Below are 22,044 nucleotides of genomic sequence, written 5' to 3'. Positions count from 1 at the left end.
GCGCTGCAGGGGATCTGGATCTTAGTCTTAAAGTTAGACCTCTATTTGAAGTCGGATTATAAGACGACCTTGAATATAAGACATCTTATATTCGAGAACTTATATACGGAACTGTGTCCCTATCTGTGCGTCTAGCACTAGGATTCCTAGATTGGAACCTTTGCACTTTATGAACTGAAGGCAGGACTGTTTTTAAAGGGACATTTTATTGTCCCCAACAGACCCATTAGAGAGGAACACATATTAAAGTACTCTGTAATCACTTTAATATGCATTCTTTAAAAATGTAAAGGAAACCCTTATCTAAGGTAGAAGCTGCAGCCTTGCTTGGGTTTGACACGCTGACAGGGGACATAGCTGGCGTAGGGAAAGTGACAAATGCAAATGGGGGGGGCTTCTGCACGGGACATCTTGGACATTTAAAGAGACCTCTATGCATTAAAGTGCGTATGATGACGGGACGGGAAGACACGCTCATGTTCTTGCAGTAGGGGTGATATAAGCAACAGGAATATTTTCTCCCATCTCGTGCATTTGATATTATAACTAGCATGGTGGAGAAATCACAAACTAGAATATCCACTATGAGTTGCAAGACATTGGCATGTAAAGGCACGTTAGTTATGTAATTTCTGTGTGATTACTCCGCAGTATAAAACCCATGTATGCCACAGATTTATGGGCTTTCGTTACTAGCGATCGCCACCTTCTCTTCTTTTTCTCTTTTCTAACTTGTTTTTAACCGCTGCCGATTAAGACAGTTTATACGTATCATTGTAATAGTTGTGCACTTGGAGTATTTTTATGCATCACCCCAAATTTTGGCATTTTCTCCAGAATATGGGAATTCTAGTAGAAAAGATCTGTTTTTTTTATAGTTGAGTAAAGGTTTATTGGGGTTTATTCACTAAACTGCGTGAATCTTGATTCTAATGCGACCGATTTGATTCACAGCGTATCATTCAGAGAGCAGAACGTCTGAGGGCTCCGGTGCTGTGCTCCGTAGGGCATTGCATTGTAGCAGAGCAGGTTGGATCTGATGGCTCCGCACACCCCCTCGATGCGATTGGTCAGTTACGTGTGTGTGTGTATGTGACGTGGGGGAGGTGTACACAGAAGCTGCCCCGAGACATCTGCCCCACTCTACTCACCCACAGAGCATACCTGTGTGCATCAGCATCACTTTCTACACCGCAGCCAAGACTTGACGAGACGCCGGCGACAGGACTCTACATTCTGGGACATTAACCCCGCTAATGATATCAGATCCAAGGACCTCACGCCCTGCTCAGCAGTCTGCAGAGAATCCCCCGTGCGCCCACAGGTACAGAATAACGATCGTCAGATACAATGTATTTACCAGCCCATTCACATAATACACTTACTTTACTGAGAGGGTGCATGTTTACATTCCTTCGCTGTATTAGCATCTACCACTGATGCTGGGAGGCTGTTCCATTTATCTACAACCCTCTCAGTAAAGTAAAACTTCCTTACATTACCTTTCTGACCCACTACTTTTAGATTATAACAACTCGTACTAACATTTCTCCTGCTTTGAAATAAACTTCTCGCCTATACTTTGTTAAAACCCTTCATGCATTTACATTTTTTTTTGAATCACATCTCCTCTCTCCGCAAAAGAAGAAACGCGAGGATTTCAGAGTAAATAGAATAGTTTCCCCAGGGCAGGATTTCCATCTTTTATACCCAAGTCTAAAAGGCTTTTAAGAATAGTAAAGTAAAAGTGCGTGGTGCAGAGGTACAAGCCGACAGTATATCAAGATGAGCCATGGAGTTTAGTGGTGGGTTTTCATCTATACGATTCAGAGGTTAGTAGTCGGAAGTTAGAAATTCAGATCTGGATTTTCTTCCAGGGATAGATATTTATCTTTTATCTCAAATGTTTCACACAATCTGATGGAGAACTAGTATTTCCAGGGATAATTGTATCTCCGTGAAAAGAATCCGGTCTGATGTGTTTGTCAGTCACAAAATCGGAAAGAATGGGTTACTTAACAATATTATTCCAAAAGTCCATTTAAATCTGTGCAGAATTCCCTGTTGTTTTTTTTTTTTTAGGAATATATATATTTTTTAATGTTTGGGTAGGTTTTTAATAGCGAGATCACCAGTGCCCTTAAATGTAATTTTGGAGAAGCGTATGAATTAACTTTTTGCCAATACTGCAAACCACACAATTTAATAAATATATAATAATTTGCCAGACTTATCCGAATCAGACCAGCTGAAACAATGCTCGTCGGCTTGATTTGGTTCTTACGCCCTTTTCCAGTCTGTTCACTAAACTCACAAAGCATTCCCTATATGTCTGGCAAATGACTGCATGCGCGATGTACTGGCCGCTAGGTAAAGGGCCACCAGTTTTCACATGGATGCTATGTTCTTTCTATAGACGCCCGAAAGATGGAGGAGGGGGTCACCGATTTCATGGAGTTAACGGACTTCCAGTACGATGAGTGAGTAACGCGTGCGCTTTGATACACACCAGTGATAATACACAATGTAATTAATACACAGTTACACAGCGAGGGTTCTACAGGAGAAATATTACAAGTCCCGCGTTCTCCTGTGCAGAATAAAGCTGTAATCGTCCTGACCATTGGGTCTCAAACAGTCCTAAATGACCTCGAGTGTCCCAAGGTGTATAAAGATCCTCACGTGAACACAAGATATAGATTTACTAAGCTGGGGAGTGAGAATGCTGATGAATTAGCCGGTAATCGAGCCTTCAGAGGATAACGCAGGTCTTTTTACTCTCTTATTATTGTAAGCTTTGTAACGCTACCACCAGAATTCTACATACCTAGAAATCTGAAGACAATGGCATCTCCGACCATAAAACCTTAGCTGGGATCTCATTTCCTGGGATTATTATTCTTATTATTTTATCATAACTTTTATTTGTAAAAAACATATGTTCTACACCGGTTGTCAATTCTAATGCGTATGTTGTATTCGGGCATGTATACGTATTCGAGTATATCTGAGCCGCAAACCTTTTATTGATGCTTCTTCTTTGAGAACAGTGAAAAACACACTGAAAACGAGAAAAGACGCAAAAAGGCAGACCATGACCACTTATGGCTGAAACCAAAACCTGGTGGTTACATCAGAATGTAGATCAGATTGCGGTTTGCAGGAAAGTTGAAGTTTTAAGTCATCGGTTTGATAATATATCATGAAATACCAACCCGTAGGAGCTTCTCCTGCAGTATGGGGTTAGCTTGCCTTACAGAAACGAAAACGGTTATGACGAGCTCCGGCAATAGCTGCAAAAAGGACCAAAGAACCCCACTAAATGGACAATTCTAAAAACATGCCAAGAAAAAGAGTCCTGCGCTAAATATAAGTGAAATAGTGAGTGAATTAATAATTATTTAATTAATAATAACATATACAAAATGTATCCATCAAGATATAATAAGCAACATATAAATTATTACATCATTAAATAGATAAATAAGTGAATACATAAAATTCAATTAAAAAAACTCTTGCCTACTGCAGGTAGCTAACCTGAAATCACATAGATTTAAAGCTTCCGTTCCATCTACTCTGATGAATGTAACACTTTTTTTTAACCAAAGTGCAGCATTCAAAATATCATTTCTGGTGCTAGTGAATACCCAAACCCAAGAAATAATTCTTTAATCAAGTAAACTTTGCATCATTCGTATTTATTTTTAATCAGAAACACATCATTGTGACTGATAGGCTGTTATAGAAACTAACAAAGCGTGTTCAAATTTATTTAAATTTTTTTACGCAAATAAATCTTCAAAGGAAAAAATAAAATTTACATATCTGCTAAGGTTTGTTTGCTCAGTATACAGGAGAGGGATCCATGCTTTGTCTGAGTGGAACAGCACCTTTAACCACACACAATGCAGGGCCAAAGGCTCGCTGAGACTGGACCTTTATACTGAAACTGCAACTCCTGCAAACTTGTCTTTTTGTGAAATTCACCCCTTAGGATCAGGCGGTAAAGAATCAGTCTGTGTCTACATCAGATGCCGAATCTGACTCTACTAACCCACAGGGCATGACTGGGGAGGAAAAACCGCCCCGGTACTTTAAGGCCAGTGGCTTCTTAAGCTCTTGCAGCGTGCGGGTGAATGTAGCTAGTCAGTGGCCGCCCACCAGGCATTGTAGGTGGCCAGTCCATGTCTGCCGACCTGGGTTTATGCTGTCCTCATAGCTGCTATTATAGCTAGAGGAGCATGTTTAAAGCTTGATTATTGCTTTATAGACCTTTAATGACTTTCTTTTAGATAAATGTAGGCAACTGCATTATTTGGGGGGAAATCACCCCAAAGACTCCTTGGGAGATTTTTTTGATATAAAATGACTCCGGTAAGGGTTTTATCCTGTAACAGACCCCGGTGACTGGCGACTGCAGTCTATGGTGCCGTGGATTGCAGGGGGCTAATAATTGGGGTTCGGTAGACTGTATAACACAGTGTAGGGAGTTGAGTGATATCGCTATGGAAACTTCCACTGCATTAACATGTTGGAGTTTTCCATATGTATGTCGTGAACGTGTGATAAATGTGTAAAGTTTTGACATTTCTGATGATCGGCATCGATGGATATGCGTCTTTTTAACATTTTTCACACGTAGTTGTTACCGCCTCTTGTGCAAAAGCGTAGCCAAGGTCTGTGAATGACGTGTCCAGCCGACTAGTCTGAACTGCCTATGGTTGGTTTTTTAATGGCCAAGTGAACGTGGCTTCTAGATGGGAGATTGTCACTTAAGCTAAGCAGAGCGCCGTCTTCTGTAAACATATGCGTCTTAACACCGGTTTGGGCAAAATTCCAAGGGGTAAAAAGTCACTTTCAAGAATGTGTTTACTAACTGATGTGTGTTATGTAGCGCTATCAAAGGCTACATTCATTCACAAAGATACAGTCTTGTATAAACGCATCGACACACAAGAAAGCTTTATTTGGCAGTGAACACATCAGCACATGATCGAATACAAAATACACACATATATATATATATATATACATATTAAATACACAATGACGTACACATCAAATGCACAAACTAATTCATATTTGTCAAAGTGCATAGGAACAACTGGAATTTCAACCAAAAAAACCATTATATATATATATATATATATATAATGTGTGTGTGTTTGGTCGATGATTATGACATAGGAAACAATGACATCACATAAGCTTATGAGGTCTCTTCTTCAGATGAGTTGTAGAAGCAATAAAAAGTATCAACGTTAAAGAAACGCTCTTCCATCTTCTCTTAGAGCAATAAAACGATATCCATTTTTCTTATTATGTGTGTAACAAACCATCTAATGTATTTTAAGAAAGTCGGGGTGCAGCTTGGACTTTGCTGAGGATGATTGGGGTTATGATTCAATAGCACCTAGGGGGCTTAACCTTGTCCTAGAGTGACCCATCACAATCTCACTTCCATGTGCCTTGTACACAAGCACTTGAACCCTGTAACTGCGTTCCCATTACAATGATTTTTTTCATTTCCCGACATCACATGACGGAGTATATGATTGCGTAACTCTTGGGTGTGCAGCGGCCCTCGTGTTCTGCGTGTCCAGGTAGTCGCTCACCTGTGAGCAGATTCCCACGCCCCCTGGTGGCCCGGAATGGCAGAGGTTCTAAGTTCCAGTATCAGGTGGTCAGAACAGGTTGCATGTGACCGATCACAGAATGTCACCCGGCAGCTTCTGTCCCCAGATAAGATCAGAACACGCAGACAGACTGTCCTAAAATACAATGTGTGGTTTTGTTCCGGAATCCCGCTTTAGCCCCAGAAGCATACCCCCGCGCATGTCTGCACCTGTCAGCAAATGATTACCCAATTATTTACAACGCACCTGTATTTTCCAACCATTCACTTCTGATGCAACCGTAATTACTTCTTCTGCCCTTTATATTTCATTACTATCTCGCCCCGTTCTACACCCTTCCTATATACACCCCTTTCTTTCATTCCCTTATCATAATGTTTTGTGACTGTTATATGTGAATTTCCACTCCAGTCTGCTGAAATATTATTACCTGTTTGCCGTACTACAGGGATTACGTATAAAGAGCAGTTATGGTTGAAAGTGGTGCTGTTCCCATAGTAACCACTGGGATGTTTGTGCTGGTGGCCCATAGGTCTGCAGCATCTCTTTCTCTCCTGTAACCTTTCTTTGCTCTTTTATCATTTTCTTTCGTATCCTATAATTTTAGATTATTTCCACAGTCCGACTCCCCCTCCTTTCTTTTCTCCCCACTGTTTCAGCCCACTGGGACAAGCTGGATATGTCTGGGTAATGGAACACACAGGGACTTTTACACATATATGTAGAATTACCATAAAGCACACTGTGTGCTGAATACAAACGCACGTGTTACGTGTGAGAAGGGAGTCTGACATGGAACATGTTTCCAACACAAAGGAAATACGAGTAAGCATGAAAGTAGGTTACAGAACCTCCATCATGGTGTTTATTCCTCAATGCCAAACTTGCACAAATAGACCAAGGATGTGATAAATAATAGGGCAAAGAAAAACAACACCCATGGCTGAACCTGATCATTAACCCTGGCAGATGTCAACAACTCCCAACAGCTCCTCTGAGAAGCTCAGCTTGGGGACAATTGCCACTATGACACTAAAGACCCAACTTGCTATACTTAAGATGTATATGAGAATCACAGTAGCCCCCCGTGTAAGACACCTTTTGCCCCATAGCTTATCTTCTCATCCTATGGCAAAAAAAATCTTACAAAATAAACAAAATAGCTCACAAACAATTCTATTGGATGCGTCCGCCATTGAGGATCCAAGGCGTGATCGCCATCTACTTTCATAAAAACCCATCAGCGTCTACATAGCGTGTAAGAGTGGCTCGGTAAAGTGGGCTGTTATACCGAAGCCAAATGTCGGGCAGGATTATGCAGGAGAACAGTTTGTTCCAAAACCTTAACTGCTGTCTTCACTTTGCTGTAACCATCTAATTGAGACGCCCAGAAGGCGATGGCTGGAGTGGCCGAAAGGTTGCAGGTAACATGTAACAATAAAAAAATTAAAGAATAATGAAGAGTTGTTTATAAAAGGTATAAGTAAAAAACTATGAATAAACTCACTCACAAGCTTACAATAAGCAGAACCTGAAGGAATCTTAATTGATTGCCAACTCTTCAGCCTCTGGAGAAAGATTATAGACACTCATAGTGTAAACCTAGACTATTCTGATAGAAAGTGTAATCATAAAAATTTCCGTAGAGAAATCTATTTCCAATGGGGGAAAAACACACGTGGGGGGTTCCTGCTGCTGTGAGATTCGGTGATATTCCTTCCGTTGGATGCAAAGTGCTAAACATGGAGAAGCTGACAAAGTCAATGAATACTTTGTATAAGGTGAATTATCCTCACGGGACTGTATTGTGTATGTATATATTTATATATTTATAATGTAATATATATATATATATATATCATAACATTATGACCACTGGCAGGCATCCATGGAGGTCCCACCTCGCAACTTACAGGACTTAAATTATCTGCTGCTAACGTCTTGGTTCCGGATCCCACAGCACTCCTTCAGAGGTCTAATGGAGTCCATGCCTCGATGGGTCAGGGCTGTTTTGGTGACAAAAGGGGGACCTACACAATATAAGACAGGTGGTAATAATGTTATGGCTGATCAGTGTATATACGGTATATATATATATATTTAACCCCTGTCAATGTAAGCTTATAAGCCTGGGTCTAGTAAGCAGTTAGATCTGCACTTTGTATTAATTGATTTATTTAGTTCCACGGGTCAATGTATCTGCTTTCTAGAATGAAGTTGGTATATGGCTGAGGACTTGAAGGAAGGACTATTTATGGGTTAAGCAGCACCGTGGCTTCCCAAACAAGGGTGAGAGCCGCTTGTTAACTTGGTGCGCCGGGTAGGGTGATTTCAGGAGCAGCTATCTCCATTTGTTAATCATTGCAGTATTTATTTTATGGGTAACTAACGGTTAATACAATGTGAGAATATAAACATGCATGGGTTAGGCTATCCCGCATGTAAGAAAAGACCATGGATAAGGTCTGAGTCTTTATAGCAGGATAAATATAGGTATACTATATGGGTCTTATTTGCTGCCAAATTCTATAATGCTCTGTTTCTAACTAAATATGCCGCTGCTATTAGTAATACCCCCACTAAAGTCTTTTTAGATTGTGTGCCCTAAAAACCTTAGGCTACCCCCTTATTCTCCTTGTCTTTCACCTGGCATGTCTCTAATCTGCTTGTCTCCATACCCTGCTGATTTCAAAGGGCTAACTTGCGTTCTACATGCCATCGCACACTCACTAACATTTCCTTCCTGGATTCCGGGACAGAGGGGACGGGGCCACACACTCCGCGTGACCCTGCAGCATTGAGCTCTAGGCTGCACGGTACGGATACTGGGTAGTGTGGAGATCCCTTACAAGTGTACAGGCTGTGTGTGTCTTAGACATACTCAGTTAAAATGCAACGCTGCTCGCATTTGATGGGACAGGACCCAAGAAAATGGGACTGTCCTGGGAAACGCAAGACTTTTATCCCACCAATTGAGTGGTAACCCTATCAATTCCTAGGCCTCACTTGGAAACGTAGAGGCCACATCCCAAATGGACTTTCCCTAGGAGGTCAGATGAAAGTTACTGCAACACCCTCTCCCCGTGCAATCAACAGCCATCTCTCTAATCTGGCCATCTGAACGACCAACAACCTCTTCAGATCACCCGCACCGTATCAACTCATCTCCATCCAAGCTGTCCTCTCCTACTGTCTCACATTCCCCTCAACCACCGACTAGATTGTAAGCTCACAAGAGCAGCACCCCCTTCTTTTGTACCAGTTTGTTAGTGTGTGTGTGACCTTACATTATCCCACTAATTGTAACAGAGCTACGAAATCTTATAAATAAATGTAATGTAATGTAGAGTGTAACCTCTTTACCTATCCCTTTATGTATCGTTTGAGTAATATACAAACCGATACATTAAAGTCTGCCAGTTATAGTTTAGCCAGACCCTTTGACTGTATGGTCTGTAAGAAGCGCTGCATATATATATATAGATATAGATATAAACATATAATAATAAAATGTATCGCATTGTAAAGTGTATATTGAGATGGATAGTTGTAACACTGAAAGGGGCCTGCAGGTGGCGCTCAAGACTTTACCTCCCAGTTTAATATGCCTCCCCCTCCCATTGAGGGCACACAAGATGCACACACCTCCTTGCTGGAAATCAGGAGTCGCAACCTGCACCCATCATTGCTGTATACACATTCGCATAGACCCAGGCATATCCACGCTACACACTGCCAGCCGTACGATGACACCTAGAAGCAGCTGCAGCTCCTTGCACATTACATGCACGCGATAGAATATCATGCTCAGATACTCAACCATACCGCGTGATTCGCACCGTCACGAACAGAATACATAATATACACTCATACCCACAGCCATAGCATTGCAACACAGATTGCATAATTAACAGCCAGGCATTTATGAGTATCGGCACACGCTTAGATACGTGTCGCCGAGGACGCCTCTGCATTGAAACACACATACATGAACCTACACACATGCATACAGATTGATATATTTATAATCATACATAGAAAACATGGCCAGGTATCCTCAAACAGACATATAGAGAAATACAGACACAGCCGTACAGTGGCATAGTGCGACGTGTCGAGGGACACACAGACAGGCAGTTCCTCGTGTATTCATTGGCGTGCATAGAAACACGCACACTTTACCTTGTGGCCTTCGTTTTCAAATGTGAAGAGAAGATGCATGGGTGACGTCACCATGGCTGCCATGTATGGGACAAGGCCTATCTGGGGCTGGGGTATAGTGTCGCTTGGTTGCGTGGTTGTCGTTGATGGAATGGGGTGGCTGTAGGTCGTGTATGGCTCTGCTCGAACTGTTCAGTTGATTGGGGGTGTTGTATTTTAATGACCGTGGCTTGGTCCATTGTAATGGGGTGCAGGCTTATTGTTGGGTTCCTTTTATTGCTGCCATGTAACGATTGCCTCTTTTTGGTGGGTCAAAAGGAATTCTCGTGGTTTGTTTAGATGCCCTCATGGGTTGTGTCTTTCCACCAGTGCTATTGTTTTTCCAAGTGGAGGATCTTTGTTTGGGTGTTGTTTGGGTGGTCACAATACACCCGTGGCTGGGGAAATCAGTCCTGTGCTTGGGTGAGCCCATAAAATGGTTGGGGAGACCATTCTTGATGGCTGACTGGGCTAGTTGTGTTCTCATCTCGTTTAGATGTCTTGGTGGGTTCTTAGTGGTATTAATTTATCATCTGGTTGTACTCAGCAGATGATAGCACAATTGAGCTTATGTCTGGGTCCAAATGTTCTTAAAGACCAGCAGGCAGACTAGTAGGTATAAAAAAGTATTCTTAAAAAGGTGATCTTCTCTCCATGGCAATCGATGGAAGGTACCTGTTTTGTCGAACCATTCCTTTGGTTGTTATGGTATGACGCTTGTGCGTTATCCTTAATGACTAGATGTCACCTTAGTAAACCGAGCCCTAGAAATAGAGGGTTTCCTTTCCCTTCCAATGGGAAAGGCTCCAGCTCAAAAAATGTTTACTTTATTAGTATTCTTTTTTTAATGAGAGCAAACTGAAATGAGGCAGCTGTGGGGCAAAAAAAATTACATTTTTAAATGACCATATACTAAACTGGTGTCATTTGTCTGTTAATTGCCCCAAACATGATTCCTTGTTGTGTCTTGATGAGCAAGAACTTCACAGTTTTTTGAATTTTAACCATTTTTTCTCCTGGCACATTTAAGCCGTAGCGTGCCATAGGATGAAACTTATCCTTTGCGGGGTTTGCATTTGGAGAGGTGGGCCTGGAACATACCCCGTAACATTCTTGGTTGCTAGGAGGTAGTTTAGGAACATATTCTGTTGCTATGGTGACAAAGAAGGGTCTTAAGCTACAAGCTGAAATCTTCCTCTGTGTGTATGATATATATATATTTATATACAGCATATAATGGCATGTAAATGTGTATGCACTGGGCGCATGTCTGTATCCTATTTCTAAGCCATATATGTTTATGTACTTACACGCATTTTGGTTTCTTTTTAATATGACTTTTCCTCACTCGTTCTATGCCGTTGCGGCTGAACTTTGTTTTCTGATCATGTGACTTTCTAAGTCTGCTGCATTCTTAGGGTGAACAGCAGCTCATTAAATATTAACGGGATATCTGACACTTTGTTCTGGGAAACGGGCCTAATGTGTGATATTGAATATGATGTGTCCATAACTGATATGTTAAAGCAGACTCGGGGTTTGCCCCTAAATCTCGAGGTGTCACGATAACGTTTTGAGGGTCACACAATCTGGGGATGACTCTTTCACGTGCTACTCTGATTTAATGATGTCTCTACATCCTAGCTGGTGCTTTACTCCCAGACATCCCACTCTGAAATCCCTGCTTGAATACAGGTGACTTAATTCAGATGATCTCTCCTTCCTGACGAGTCATGGTTTTCAAAACTGTTCATAGAACTATTTTGATTTCACGATTGTGATCGTGTGTGATTGTGTAGAAGTAATAGGTCAGGCTCCATGCTCTTGTATACATGACCTTATTAACATAGTGATGCTGTACATGATTTATATTCTTTTTCCATAAAAGTGACAGGTGGCATGATGCTCTATGGTAAATGTGAAGTCAGTCTAGCGGGATATATACAATAGCCTCACATTCTCTCCCTCGTGATCTCTGCGTCACTGGAGAGGAGCTCTGAGATCTGGCATCATCTCTCAGAATTCAGCTCCTCTCAGTGATTCAGAAGACCAAGTCTGAGGGTGAGCGGGCTCCACTTTACCCGTCAGGATAAACCCTGAGGGCAGCCCTGGATATGTGCGTGTGTGCTTATTATAAAGCTGGTACTATACACTATAGACTAAAACTATAGAGTTAGAAGCATAGATACTGTCATTGTGATTTAGACTGAAAGTAAGTATTGCTCCTCTGAATATGAGACAAGCTCCAGGACCAAATTAGGTTTGGGGGTCTTAAAACAGAAAATAAAAACAAGCACACTTGATGTGTAATGATATTGTCTTGGACTCATACCCAAGATCTTAGGAGCCCTTCAGGAGTAGGAGGACATCCACCTGCTTGGCTCCCAGGAACCAAGGGCTGCAAATCATAAAAACATCAGAGCCATAAGAGTCATATACGGGGTTGGAAATGAAAGAATAGTCAGGTCCAAGCAGAGGTCTGACACGGGGTCAGATATCATAAAATAATCAGAACAGTTAGATCCGGGGCAAGGCAACAAAGTGAGGCTTGGTGACTTGAGGGCAAATAAAGACCATTTGGCCCACCTTGTCTGCCTATTTTTCCTGATAAAAGGGCTAACATCCATATGAAGTATTGGCTAATATTTTATTTCAGGAAAAAAACATTTGTGTGGCTGCTATTAAAGAGTCCTGGATCTGAAACTCGAGCTCCATCAGCTCTTATGTTAGTCCAGTCCTACCCATCTCCCTCTAGATTGTAAGCTCCTTTGAGCAGGGCATTCCTTGCCTTTTCTTTCTATGTCCGAATTGTTATGTGATGCACTGCTTGTTATGTCCTGTTTGCCCGATGTTCAAAGCTGCAAAGTATGGCAGCACCCTAAAAATCAATATATAATAATAATAATATAGTCCCTGAGATGCAGAAACAGAAGAATACCATGGTGTTTCTCGTCTGTTTGCATTGAGCTACATCTGTGTCCCTCTCTTCATTATGTCATTTTCCTCTAGTTGCTTCCACTTGTCATGCCCTCCTCACTTTCCTCTCCATATCTCTTCATTTCACATCCCATGCACATTTGCACCTACTCTTCCTCTTCGTCTCTCCATTCATCAGATCACAGCTTCTGGACACTGATATGGATTATGAGCGCCCCAATGTTGAGACCATAAAATGCGTAGTGGTTGGAGACAACGCAGTGGGGAAAACACGTTTGATCTGCGCACGGGCATGCAATGCCACCCTGACCCAGTACCAGCTCCTTGCCACCCACGTCCCAACTGTCTGGGCTATAGATCAGTACAGAGTATGTCAAGAGGTGAGTGCTGATCTGCACATAAATTGAGATTATATGTCTGTCTGTGCATATGTACGTATTCCCATTACAAAATACAAAGGCTTATGGGCATTATCTATGTTAATATTTTTAATTTCCTTATTGGTTACTGAGTTGATAAGACTTTTTTTTTAAAATCCTGCTCCAGGTGTTAGAGCGATCCCGTGATGTGGTTGATGATGTCAGCGTCTCGCTGCGACTTTGGGACACATTTGGCGACCATCATAAAGACAGAAGATTTGCTTATGGAAGGTGGGTGAGAGAGAATAGTGACTTTTTAATTTTCTCACCCACAATGGAATTACAGGGACATGAAGGGCTGTAGGATACTAACAACCAAAAAAAGTGCAATAAACACCGGGTATGTGATTTTAAAGTGTAAAATGCTTTATGATGGAAGGCAGCGCCTACTGACAAGTAAGCCTTTAATCTTATCCCTACAGGAGTCTGTTTTTCACACAGTTAGGGCAGATTTACTATTCACGATAAAGACTGTAACATTGAGAGATGAAGATGATGGAAAGTGTACATCGCAGGTACCCGAAAAATCAGCAACTGGGCTTAGCCCCTTTCGCAATACAGTTTGTCATTTACTGTCCCTTTAATGGTTATTTTGTTTCTTCTGAGTATAGGTAGCTTATGCAGCAGTCTGCCCATGCTGTCTAGAATACATACTTCTCATAAAAAGAATGGAAAGAGCCCTGTTTGCTTCCTTCTCCTTCTTGTGTCTCCCTTGCTTCGCTAAAATCTTCTGTGCTGTCCCCATTCCAGGTCAGATGTGGTGGTTCTTTGCTTTTCCATTGCCAACCCCAACTCCCTCCAGCATGTCCAGACTATGTGGTACCCAGAGATCAAGCATTTCTGCCCTCGAGCCCCAGTCATACTGGTTGGATGTCAGCTGGACCTACGCTATGCGGATCTGGAAGCTGTGAATCGTGCTCGGCGTCCACTTGCCAGGTTCTCTCTCCTTGTTTTTGAATGCAATTTTGTTAATATTTTTTATATATTTGGTAGTTTAGTTTAATAATATAGATAATGTATTAGTCTATTGCATTACTTTGCTCTTTTACCAGATGAACTTATCTCCCTACATACGAAAAACATATAATGCCATTGCTACCTTAAAACTACATCATAAGCTTTTTTAATATCAAATATCTAATAGATTCAATTATGATTAAGGGGAAACATTTAATTGTCACCATACTATGATCTAACAGATAGTTGTGCTTGGTTCCAGGCCTATTCGCCCCCAGGAGATCCTGCCACCAGAAAAAGGGCGTGAGGTAGCCAAGGAACTTGGCATCCCATACTATGAGACCAGTGTGGTGGCTCAGTGTGGCATCAAGGAAGTCTTTGATAATGCCATCCGTTCAGCGCTCATATCTCGCCGCCACCTCCAGTTTTGGAAATCACATCTACGTAGTGTGCGTAGACCTCTCCCACAGGCTCCCTTCTTGCCCCCTCGACCTCCACCTCCTGTTATTATTGTGCCTGACCCGCCAGCCCAGAGTGAGGACCATGCTGCCCGACTCTTGGAAGAGGCATCCTGTGCTGATGTGGTACTAGTAGTTCAAGAGAGGATCCGGATTTATGCGCATCGCATCTACCTCTCCACTGCCTCCTCCAAGTTCTGTGACCTATTCCTTATGGAGGATGGGGACCTCCCTGTACAAATCAGGGACCCCCTGCTGCGAGCCTCCAGCTTCGATGCTTGTGAGGGCCCAGGGGAAACAGAGAGTGGAGGCATGCGAACGTCAGCCAGTGATGGGACTTTGGGGAGAGAGGGTAGTCGAGACCTCTCTGGATGGAGCAGGGCCTTTGAAAGCATCCGCAGTGGAGTAATGGAAGAACCCCCAGGATACAGGGCTCGAAGGGTGGCAGTGGTAAAGATGGACAGTACAGTGAGGCCTGGGCCATTCAGGGCAGTGTTGAAGTATCTGTACACTGGGCATTTAGATGAGAGGGAGCCTGAGCTCATGGAGGTGGCCCACATTGCAGAACTTTTGGAGGTTTTTGATCTACGTATGATGGTGGCTAACATCTTGAACCGAGAGGCCTTCATGAACCAAGAGATCACTAGAGCGTTTCATGTCAGAAGGAGCAACCGCATTAAGGAGTGTCTGGCAAAAAGCACATTTTCTGGTGAGGACCAATGACATAGGGCCATACCAATATACAGGAAAGGGAGGGGTAATGTATTCTGAAATGTGTTGTCTTTGTATTCCCCACTCACCACCCTCTCTCCTCTCTTCTCTCCATTAGATGTCACCTTTGTGCTGGATGATGGAAGTATAAATGCTCACAAACCTCTCCTTATTTCCGGCTGTGATTGGATGGCAGCTATGTTTGGGGGCCCTTTCTTGGAGAGCAGTACAAGTGAGGTAAGGGTTAGAGCCATAAATTGTAGAGGATAACTAAAATATTAAAATGCCAGAACAGAAAAGTATCCATGGATGGTTCCAAGAGAAGATGGAGTCTTTGGTCTTTGGCCTTTTATTGGGCCAACACAGAAGGTCTCTTCTTCAGATCAAAAGATTGATCCCTATAAATAACATATTCATATGAAAGGAAACACGAGTCAGGAAGGCAGATTGATTCAAAACGCACAGGACAGACAAAATGATACTACGAAGGAAATGATGTTGAAGGGGTCAGCTTGGTGGCTGAAATATCACTGCAAATGAGTCTCTGCAGAGGGTAGTATGCCAACAGTGGATCAGTAGTTGGACTAATATCAGATAAATATAAAGAGATGTAGCCAAAAAGCATGAAGTCCTGAGATTCTGAGCATGTGCTAACTATATCCATTCATTTTTTCTGCTCTACTCTCATTACCCTTCTGAATATGCCCCAACAGGTGGTGGTACCATACACCTCTAGAAGCAGCATGCGTGCCGTGCTGGAGTACCTGTACACCGGGCAGTTCAGTGCCAGGCCAGACCTTGAACCGCTGGACCTCATCATACTGGCAAACAGGCTTTGTCTGCCACACCTTGTGGCCCTAACAGGTAAAACGAGTTCTTTTATCACCCTGAGGAAGAGATATTGTAAAGTTAACTCTACCAAGAAAATGATGTGGAGCAACCAAGTATAGAAATCTGGTGGCCTGTGTTGTAACAGAAACAACTTTTTTTGTTCTGTCAGAAAACTTTTTGAGAAATATTCTAACCCGATGACAAACATTTTTTTGTAGGGTTGAAATATTTTTGTATTTTTTCTAAATAACCTTATGTGACCTCAGATGAAATATACCGTATATTGTTTAATTTTGAATGTGTTTTCTATTTGAGGGTTTCACAACCAAGTCCTCATCTGCTCCAACTCCCCACTTAGTTGATACTTTGATTTTTTGTTAATGTGATCTCCTTCCTTCTTCCTTTTACTAATGAGAGTTCTTCACATGTCCCATCACAATGGCGTGCGCCTTATCTGCCATAGTGGGAGTAACTGATATAAACCTGCGCTTAACGTCTAGGGTCCCTGGCAATATGGTCTACCCTGTCGCATGCCACATCCATACAAGTCAATTAATATACCCCCCTGCTGTAATTAATGATTGAGGGTACAATGTTTGCTTTATGACTCTTGGTGTTTAGAGTTAAAATCAATTTTTTCCCTGTTAAGAAAAAGTTATTCAGCTCTGATCTGGACCCAATATACATATATCGATAAAAATAATTGTTTATAGGAGCGCCACCCGAGTCTTTGATTTCTGTTTAAAAACCATGCAGAAGCCAAGTCATAAAATTAACTCCTACGGTACTTTCAAGCAGTCACATGATAAACTCATCTACTTTGTCTGCTCATCTAGCCGCTCGATTATTAACTTTATTTCCCACCTATCGATAATTGTCATTGTGTTAGGAAGTAATAAGTTGACGCAGTGTGGATGTAGCATATAATGTGTGATTACGATGTTACAGAACAGCACACCGTCTCTGTCATGCTGGACGCCTCGCTGAATAACAAAGACATAGACGGGGAGGCCCTCATGTTGCTGGAGGCTGCACAGGTATCTCAACCTTTGGACCTTACCTTGTTATTGCCCTTATACATAACCCCAGATATCAGGACTGGCTCCCCATTATTCTCATGGATTAGCGTTCATGCCCTAGTAGCAGATTTCAAATGCTAATTCATGCATTAGGAGTCACTCACACCAATCATATGTAAAGACTGATTCCTAAAGTCTGATACAAGGACTGTTGGATATTGTGTTTGACCATTCCCTGCTGCTGGAGCTCTCGTGACGCTCTTTAAATGTTCGTGGTGTCCCTCTTTGCATTGGGGCAGTCTGCACAATTTTAAAATCATAATTACATTTCTAAGTTTAGATTTCCTTTTTGATCGGCCGCAGATCCACGTTGGTTTTCTTCCTGGGGTTGTGTCTGCGTTTCCTGGTGAAAGCAATAATCGCAGTGCTTTCCCTCGGAGAGGATGCATCTGGCCGAGAACTATGGAAACTGACTCATGCTGCCTGCTACACGCAGATAACTTGGCAATAAGTAGGAAGGCCATTGTGCCCTATTTTCGAGTTATAACAGTTAAATGGGCCGTCCAGCCGTCACATGCACGTCCGTATATATATGAAAGCTGAGCGTCCCTTTCAAATTATACCCCTTTGCAAGTGCACAGAAAGAGTGAACAGGTACCCTCACTGTATTTGCCCTCTTTCCTGGCTCTCCGCTTCATGGCTTGAAGACGTGTTTGGAGTAAGAGCGGAGTAACATAGTAACATAGTTCATAAGGTTGAAAAAAGACCAAAGTCCATCAAGTTCAACCTATATACATATTGTGTCCCTACTGTGTTGATCCAGAGGAAGGCAAAAAACCCTTATGAAGCAGATGCCAATTGCCCCATACCAGGGGGAAAATTCCTTCCCGACTCCAAATATGGCAATCAGAATAAATCCCTGGATCAACGTTCTGTCCCTATTAATCTAATATCCATAACTTGTAATATTATTGCTTTCAAGAAACACGTCCAGGCTCCTTTTGAACTCTTTTATTGAGTTTACCATCACCACTTCCTCTGGCAGAGAGTTCCATAATCTCACCGCTCTTACTGTAAAGAACCCCCGTCTGTGCTGGTGTAGAAACCTTCTTTCCTCCAGCCGTAGAGGATGTCCCCTTGTTATAGATACAGTCCTGGGTATAAATAGGTCCTGGGAGTGATCTCTGTACTGTCCCCTTATATATTTATACATAGTTATTAAGTCCCCCCTAAGCCGTCTTTTTTCCAAACTAAATAACCCTAATTCTGATAATCTTTCTGGGTACTGTAGTCCTCCCATTCCCCTTATTACTCTGGTTGCCCGTCTTTGAACCCTCTCCAGCTCCACTATATCTTTCTTGTACACTGGTGCCCAGTACTGTACACAGTATTCCATGTGTGGTCTGACTAGTGACTTGTACAGGGGTAGAATTATTTCCTTGTCGTGGGCATCTATGCCCCTTTTGATGCACCCCATGATTTTATTTGCCTTAGCAGCAGCTGCCTGACACTGGTCGCTACAGGTAAATTTACTGTTAACTAAAACTCCTAAGTCCTTTTCCATGTCAGTCGTCCCCAGTGTTTTCCCATTTAATACATATTCCCAGCCTGGATTTTTCTTCCCCATGTGCATAACCTTACATTTATCTGTGTTGAACCTCATCTGCCACATCCCAGCCCAAGCCTCCAACCTATGAGTGTCCCTTTAAGAAATCAAAAATGCTCTATTTTAATTGTTTCTGGTTTTATATTTTTCCCACTTTATTACGTCCTCATTTGTGACCCCTGTATTACCTCTATTAGTCTATTTATATTTTCTTAGATGATTTTGGAGCACCGGTGGCATTTAAACACACAGCTTGTCATTTATAATAGTGGGATTTGGTAACATATTTTGTAATATGTAAAAACTAGGTTCAGAAGTTTTAGTTTCAGCCCCAATCTCACCCATTCTGAACATAAGACACACTTCAGGATCAAGTAAAGCCCGAGATCTTGTGGCAAGTATGAAAATGGGTAGAGTGGACGGGCCAAATGGCTCTTCTCTCCTGATAACACCTATCTTACTCTGTGTTTGTGTTGCTGCAGTGTACAAAGCCTGTAAGCAGTTACAAAAATGTTTTATTAGTTGGAAGATCAGTCTAGGAAGTTTGCCAGCCTCGTGAGCAGGGCCGGCCCGACAATGGAGCCAAGTGGGGCAACCGCTCCAGGCTTTTAAAAAAGCGAAAGAGAGAAAGGGGCGCCGAGTGGTTTTCGCTTACCAAGCTGTCAGTACCCGCTCGGCGCCCCTCTCTCTCTCTCCTCTGCGGCGAGTCTTCCTGTTCGGTCTCGGTGCCGGCTTGTAATGCTGAGTGCCGGAAGATTTCCTCATAGCCGGCACCGAGACCGAACAGGGAGACTCGCCGCAGGACTGCTGAAAGGTAAGTACAGGGGGGGGGATGGAGGGAGAGGAAGGGTAGATAATGGGGGGGGGGCAGCAGGGACGGAGGGAGAGGAGGGGTAGATAATGGGGGGGCTGCAGGGACGGAGGGAGAGGAAGGGTAGATAAGGGGGGGGGCGGCGGCATTTTAAAATTCGCCCCAGGCAGCATTTTGCCTTGGGCCGGCCCTGCTCGTGAGGGACGTTATTTTTATTGTTAGCTCCTGTATGGAGATGCCTGAAAGAAGCAGGACACCAACAGGAGAAGACAGAGTTTCTAACACTGCCACTCGTTCATGGAAATGACTCGGAAACCGCCATATGCTCTGTCGTTAGATCATCTATACCTAATTTAATCCTGCTGGTTTAAAGGTGCGGATATTATGTGACGAGCTCAGCAATTAATATGCTTCTGTGTCTTCTAGTTTCATGGCGCCCATCAGCTGGCAGCATGGTGTATGCATCATATCTCCACCAACTACAATCGGGCATGCAGGAAATTTCCCCGGGACATCAAAACCGTGTCTCCAGGTTAGTGGTATCATCTATGACCAGCCCCCATAACAAACCTGAACTTCGCATACCTCTTCATGTGATTGATAGTTTTGGTCACCTCTCCACCCTTTAAGTAAGGACGTCCATCGTTATTAAAGCCTGAATCTTCGTAAGCCATACTCTGTGACACCTTGTATTAACATACATAGTACATAAATGTACAGGTATGATTCCAACTAAAGCAACACACGTGTTGGCATGTATCATTATTTGCTCCGTCACATCCTTTCTGCTTATATGTACCCTTTGGTTTTTGCACAGAGGTCCAGCAAGCACTTGAGGCGCAGCGGTGGCCTCCCGTCTGGTACCTGAAGGAAGAGGATCACTTCCAAAGAGCACAGAGAGAGCGAGAAAAAGAGGCCGCCCTGCACCACAAGAGGCAGCCCAAGAGGCGATGGCTGTTCTGGAACAGTTCTGGCGCAGGTTCTCCAGCCTCACCTACTGCTCCCTCATCTGCCGTCGGCTGAGAACCCGCTCCCTGTCGTGTAAAATGCTCCCCCCAACAGCTATCACTGCATCCCCAGATTATGGAAGGGTCGGCTTTGTGTCTTGAGTGTGTGATTGTATGAATCCAGGCTGCATTAATCACTGCAGATCAGATCTCCAAGAAGGAGCCTTTTTTTTGCCACGATAAACAGGTGCTTTTGTCCAAAAAAAAAGTTTATCGGTCTCAAGGAGGCCACCCTGTCACTGGATGCTTAATCCTCATAGCAATTACTATGAAATCTAAAAAAGAGGAGCACTTCTTATTCAAATATTAGACACCAACTGGACACCTGTATGAAAACTGCCATTTTTCTATGAGTAAATTACTGCTATTCCTTGAAAAAGCACATGATGCTTTGCAGGACGCTTCATAGATTTCACAATGACCAGGACCATTGGGCCCAGTAAGCTTGATCCGCGACGTAGCTTTTGATAAGACAGGAATAAAAGAATTCATACTTTAAAAAAAGGAAATAATTAAACGTGCCCCCGTCTCTGAACAAAGCTCTTTAGATAAACTGCATTTGGAGGACTGGCTCAATCCTTCTGCTTCCAGGTTGGTTTAAGAGCACTGGGTGGCCATGACATTACCATCTCTGGGGAGAAGGTCCCAAAACTCTATATTTAAATACTTTTGTTTGGAAACAAGGAAGATCTATGTGCTTTCGTTCTTGATCTTAACCTTGGCACATATCTTAATATTAAATGCATACCCTTAAGAAGGACTGAATTGGGAAAAGTTATGAAAAGCTATGTAAAGATTGCAGTTTTGTACAGAATCACAAGGAAATTCTTGGTGTTCCAATACAGTTTATGCCAAGTAAAATCTTATATATATATATACATATATATATATACATATATGTTTATGTTTTAGAAAATGGTAATGTAGCAAAATAATTTTTATGCTTTACTATTTGAAATAAATTAAATATTATATTCCAGTAGAATACTCAATTCTTATATTATATTTATATTCCCAGTAGAAAAAATCAATGAGTGAAATAAGAGGCCAGTCTATTTTCTGAGATAAATGTATCTCTGGTAACCAGTTCTCCCGTAGACATTAGTCTACATGTATGTGTCTGTAGCCGTGACTGCATCATCATTCTGTGTATATGTGTGTGTGTATGTATGTGTATATATATATATATATATATATATATATATATATATATATATATATAGCTGTGACTGCATACCTCCCAAGCATCCTCTTCACAGATGATACAGTATCTCTTCTTTCGGATCTTAATTCCTGTGTTCACTTTCCTCCCCCAAAGCCCTTCTATTTTAGAAGCTCAGAACGTTTGATACGAGCGTATGTTCTACAACCCTAAAAGTCACAATAATATGTATAGAAACAGCCGAAAGAGTGCTTAGGAATGACATAAAATGCATTATTTTGGTCTAA

The 22,044-nt window shown here is 42.3% G+C and overlaps 1 protein-coding gene across 1 annotated transcript; it reads left to right on the top strand.

The window, feature by feature from the left end:
• The first annotated feature begins 12,958 nt into the window (after positions 1-12,958).
• LOC149277577 (rho-related BTB domain-containing protein 2-like) lies at positions 12,959-20,611 on the top strand. The gene is made up of 9 exons (XM_089502719.1): positions 12,959-13,156; positions 13,323-13,426; positions 13,946-14,131; positions 14,415-15,319; positions 15,440-15,558; positions 16,035-16,185; positions 17,101-17,189; positions 20,015-20,120; positions 20,406-20,611. Exons 1-9 carry the CDS (start codon positions 12,977-12,979, stop codon positions 20,609-20,611), a joined length of 2,046 nt encoding a protein of 681 aa, XP_089358845.1. The 5' UTR covers positions 12,959-12,976.
• Positions 20,612-22,044: the final 1,433 nt, after the last annotated feature.

This window comes from Sceloporus occidentalis, unplaced genomic scaffold (genome assembly GCF_023333645.1).
Source record: "Sceloporus occidentalis isolate IW3139 unplaced genomic scaffold, rSceOcc1.0.p SCAF_209, whole genome shotgun sequence".
NCBI classification, from domain to species: Eukaryota; Metazoa; Chordata; class Lepidosauria; order Squamata; family Phrynosomatidae; genus Sceloporus; species Sceloporus occidentalis.
Note: the sequence above shows the minus strand (reverse complement) of the source record. Positions and strands in the feature narration are given on the sequence as shown.

What these genes read in the sequence shown, in the direction of transcription:
- LOC149277577 (XM_089502719.1), top strand. Translation starts at nt 12,977, where the DNA reads ATGGATTATGAGCGCCCCAATGTTGAGACCATAAAATGCGTAGTGGTT. An exon ending in GCTCGGCGTCCACTTGCCAG is followed by an intron (nt 14,132 to 14,414) that starts GTTCTCTCTCCT and finishes GCTTGGTTCCAG; the next exon opens with GCCTATTCGCCCCCAGGAGA. An exon ending in ACACCTTGTGGCCCTAACAG is followed by an intron (nt 16,186 to 17,100) that starts GTAAAACGAGTT and finishes ACGATGTTACAG; the next exon opens with AACAGCACACCGTCTCTGTC.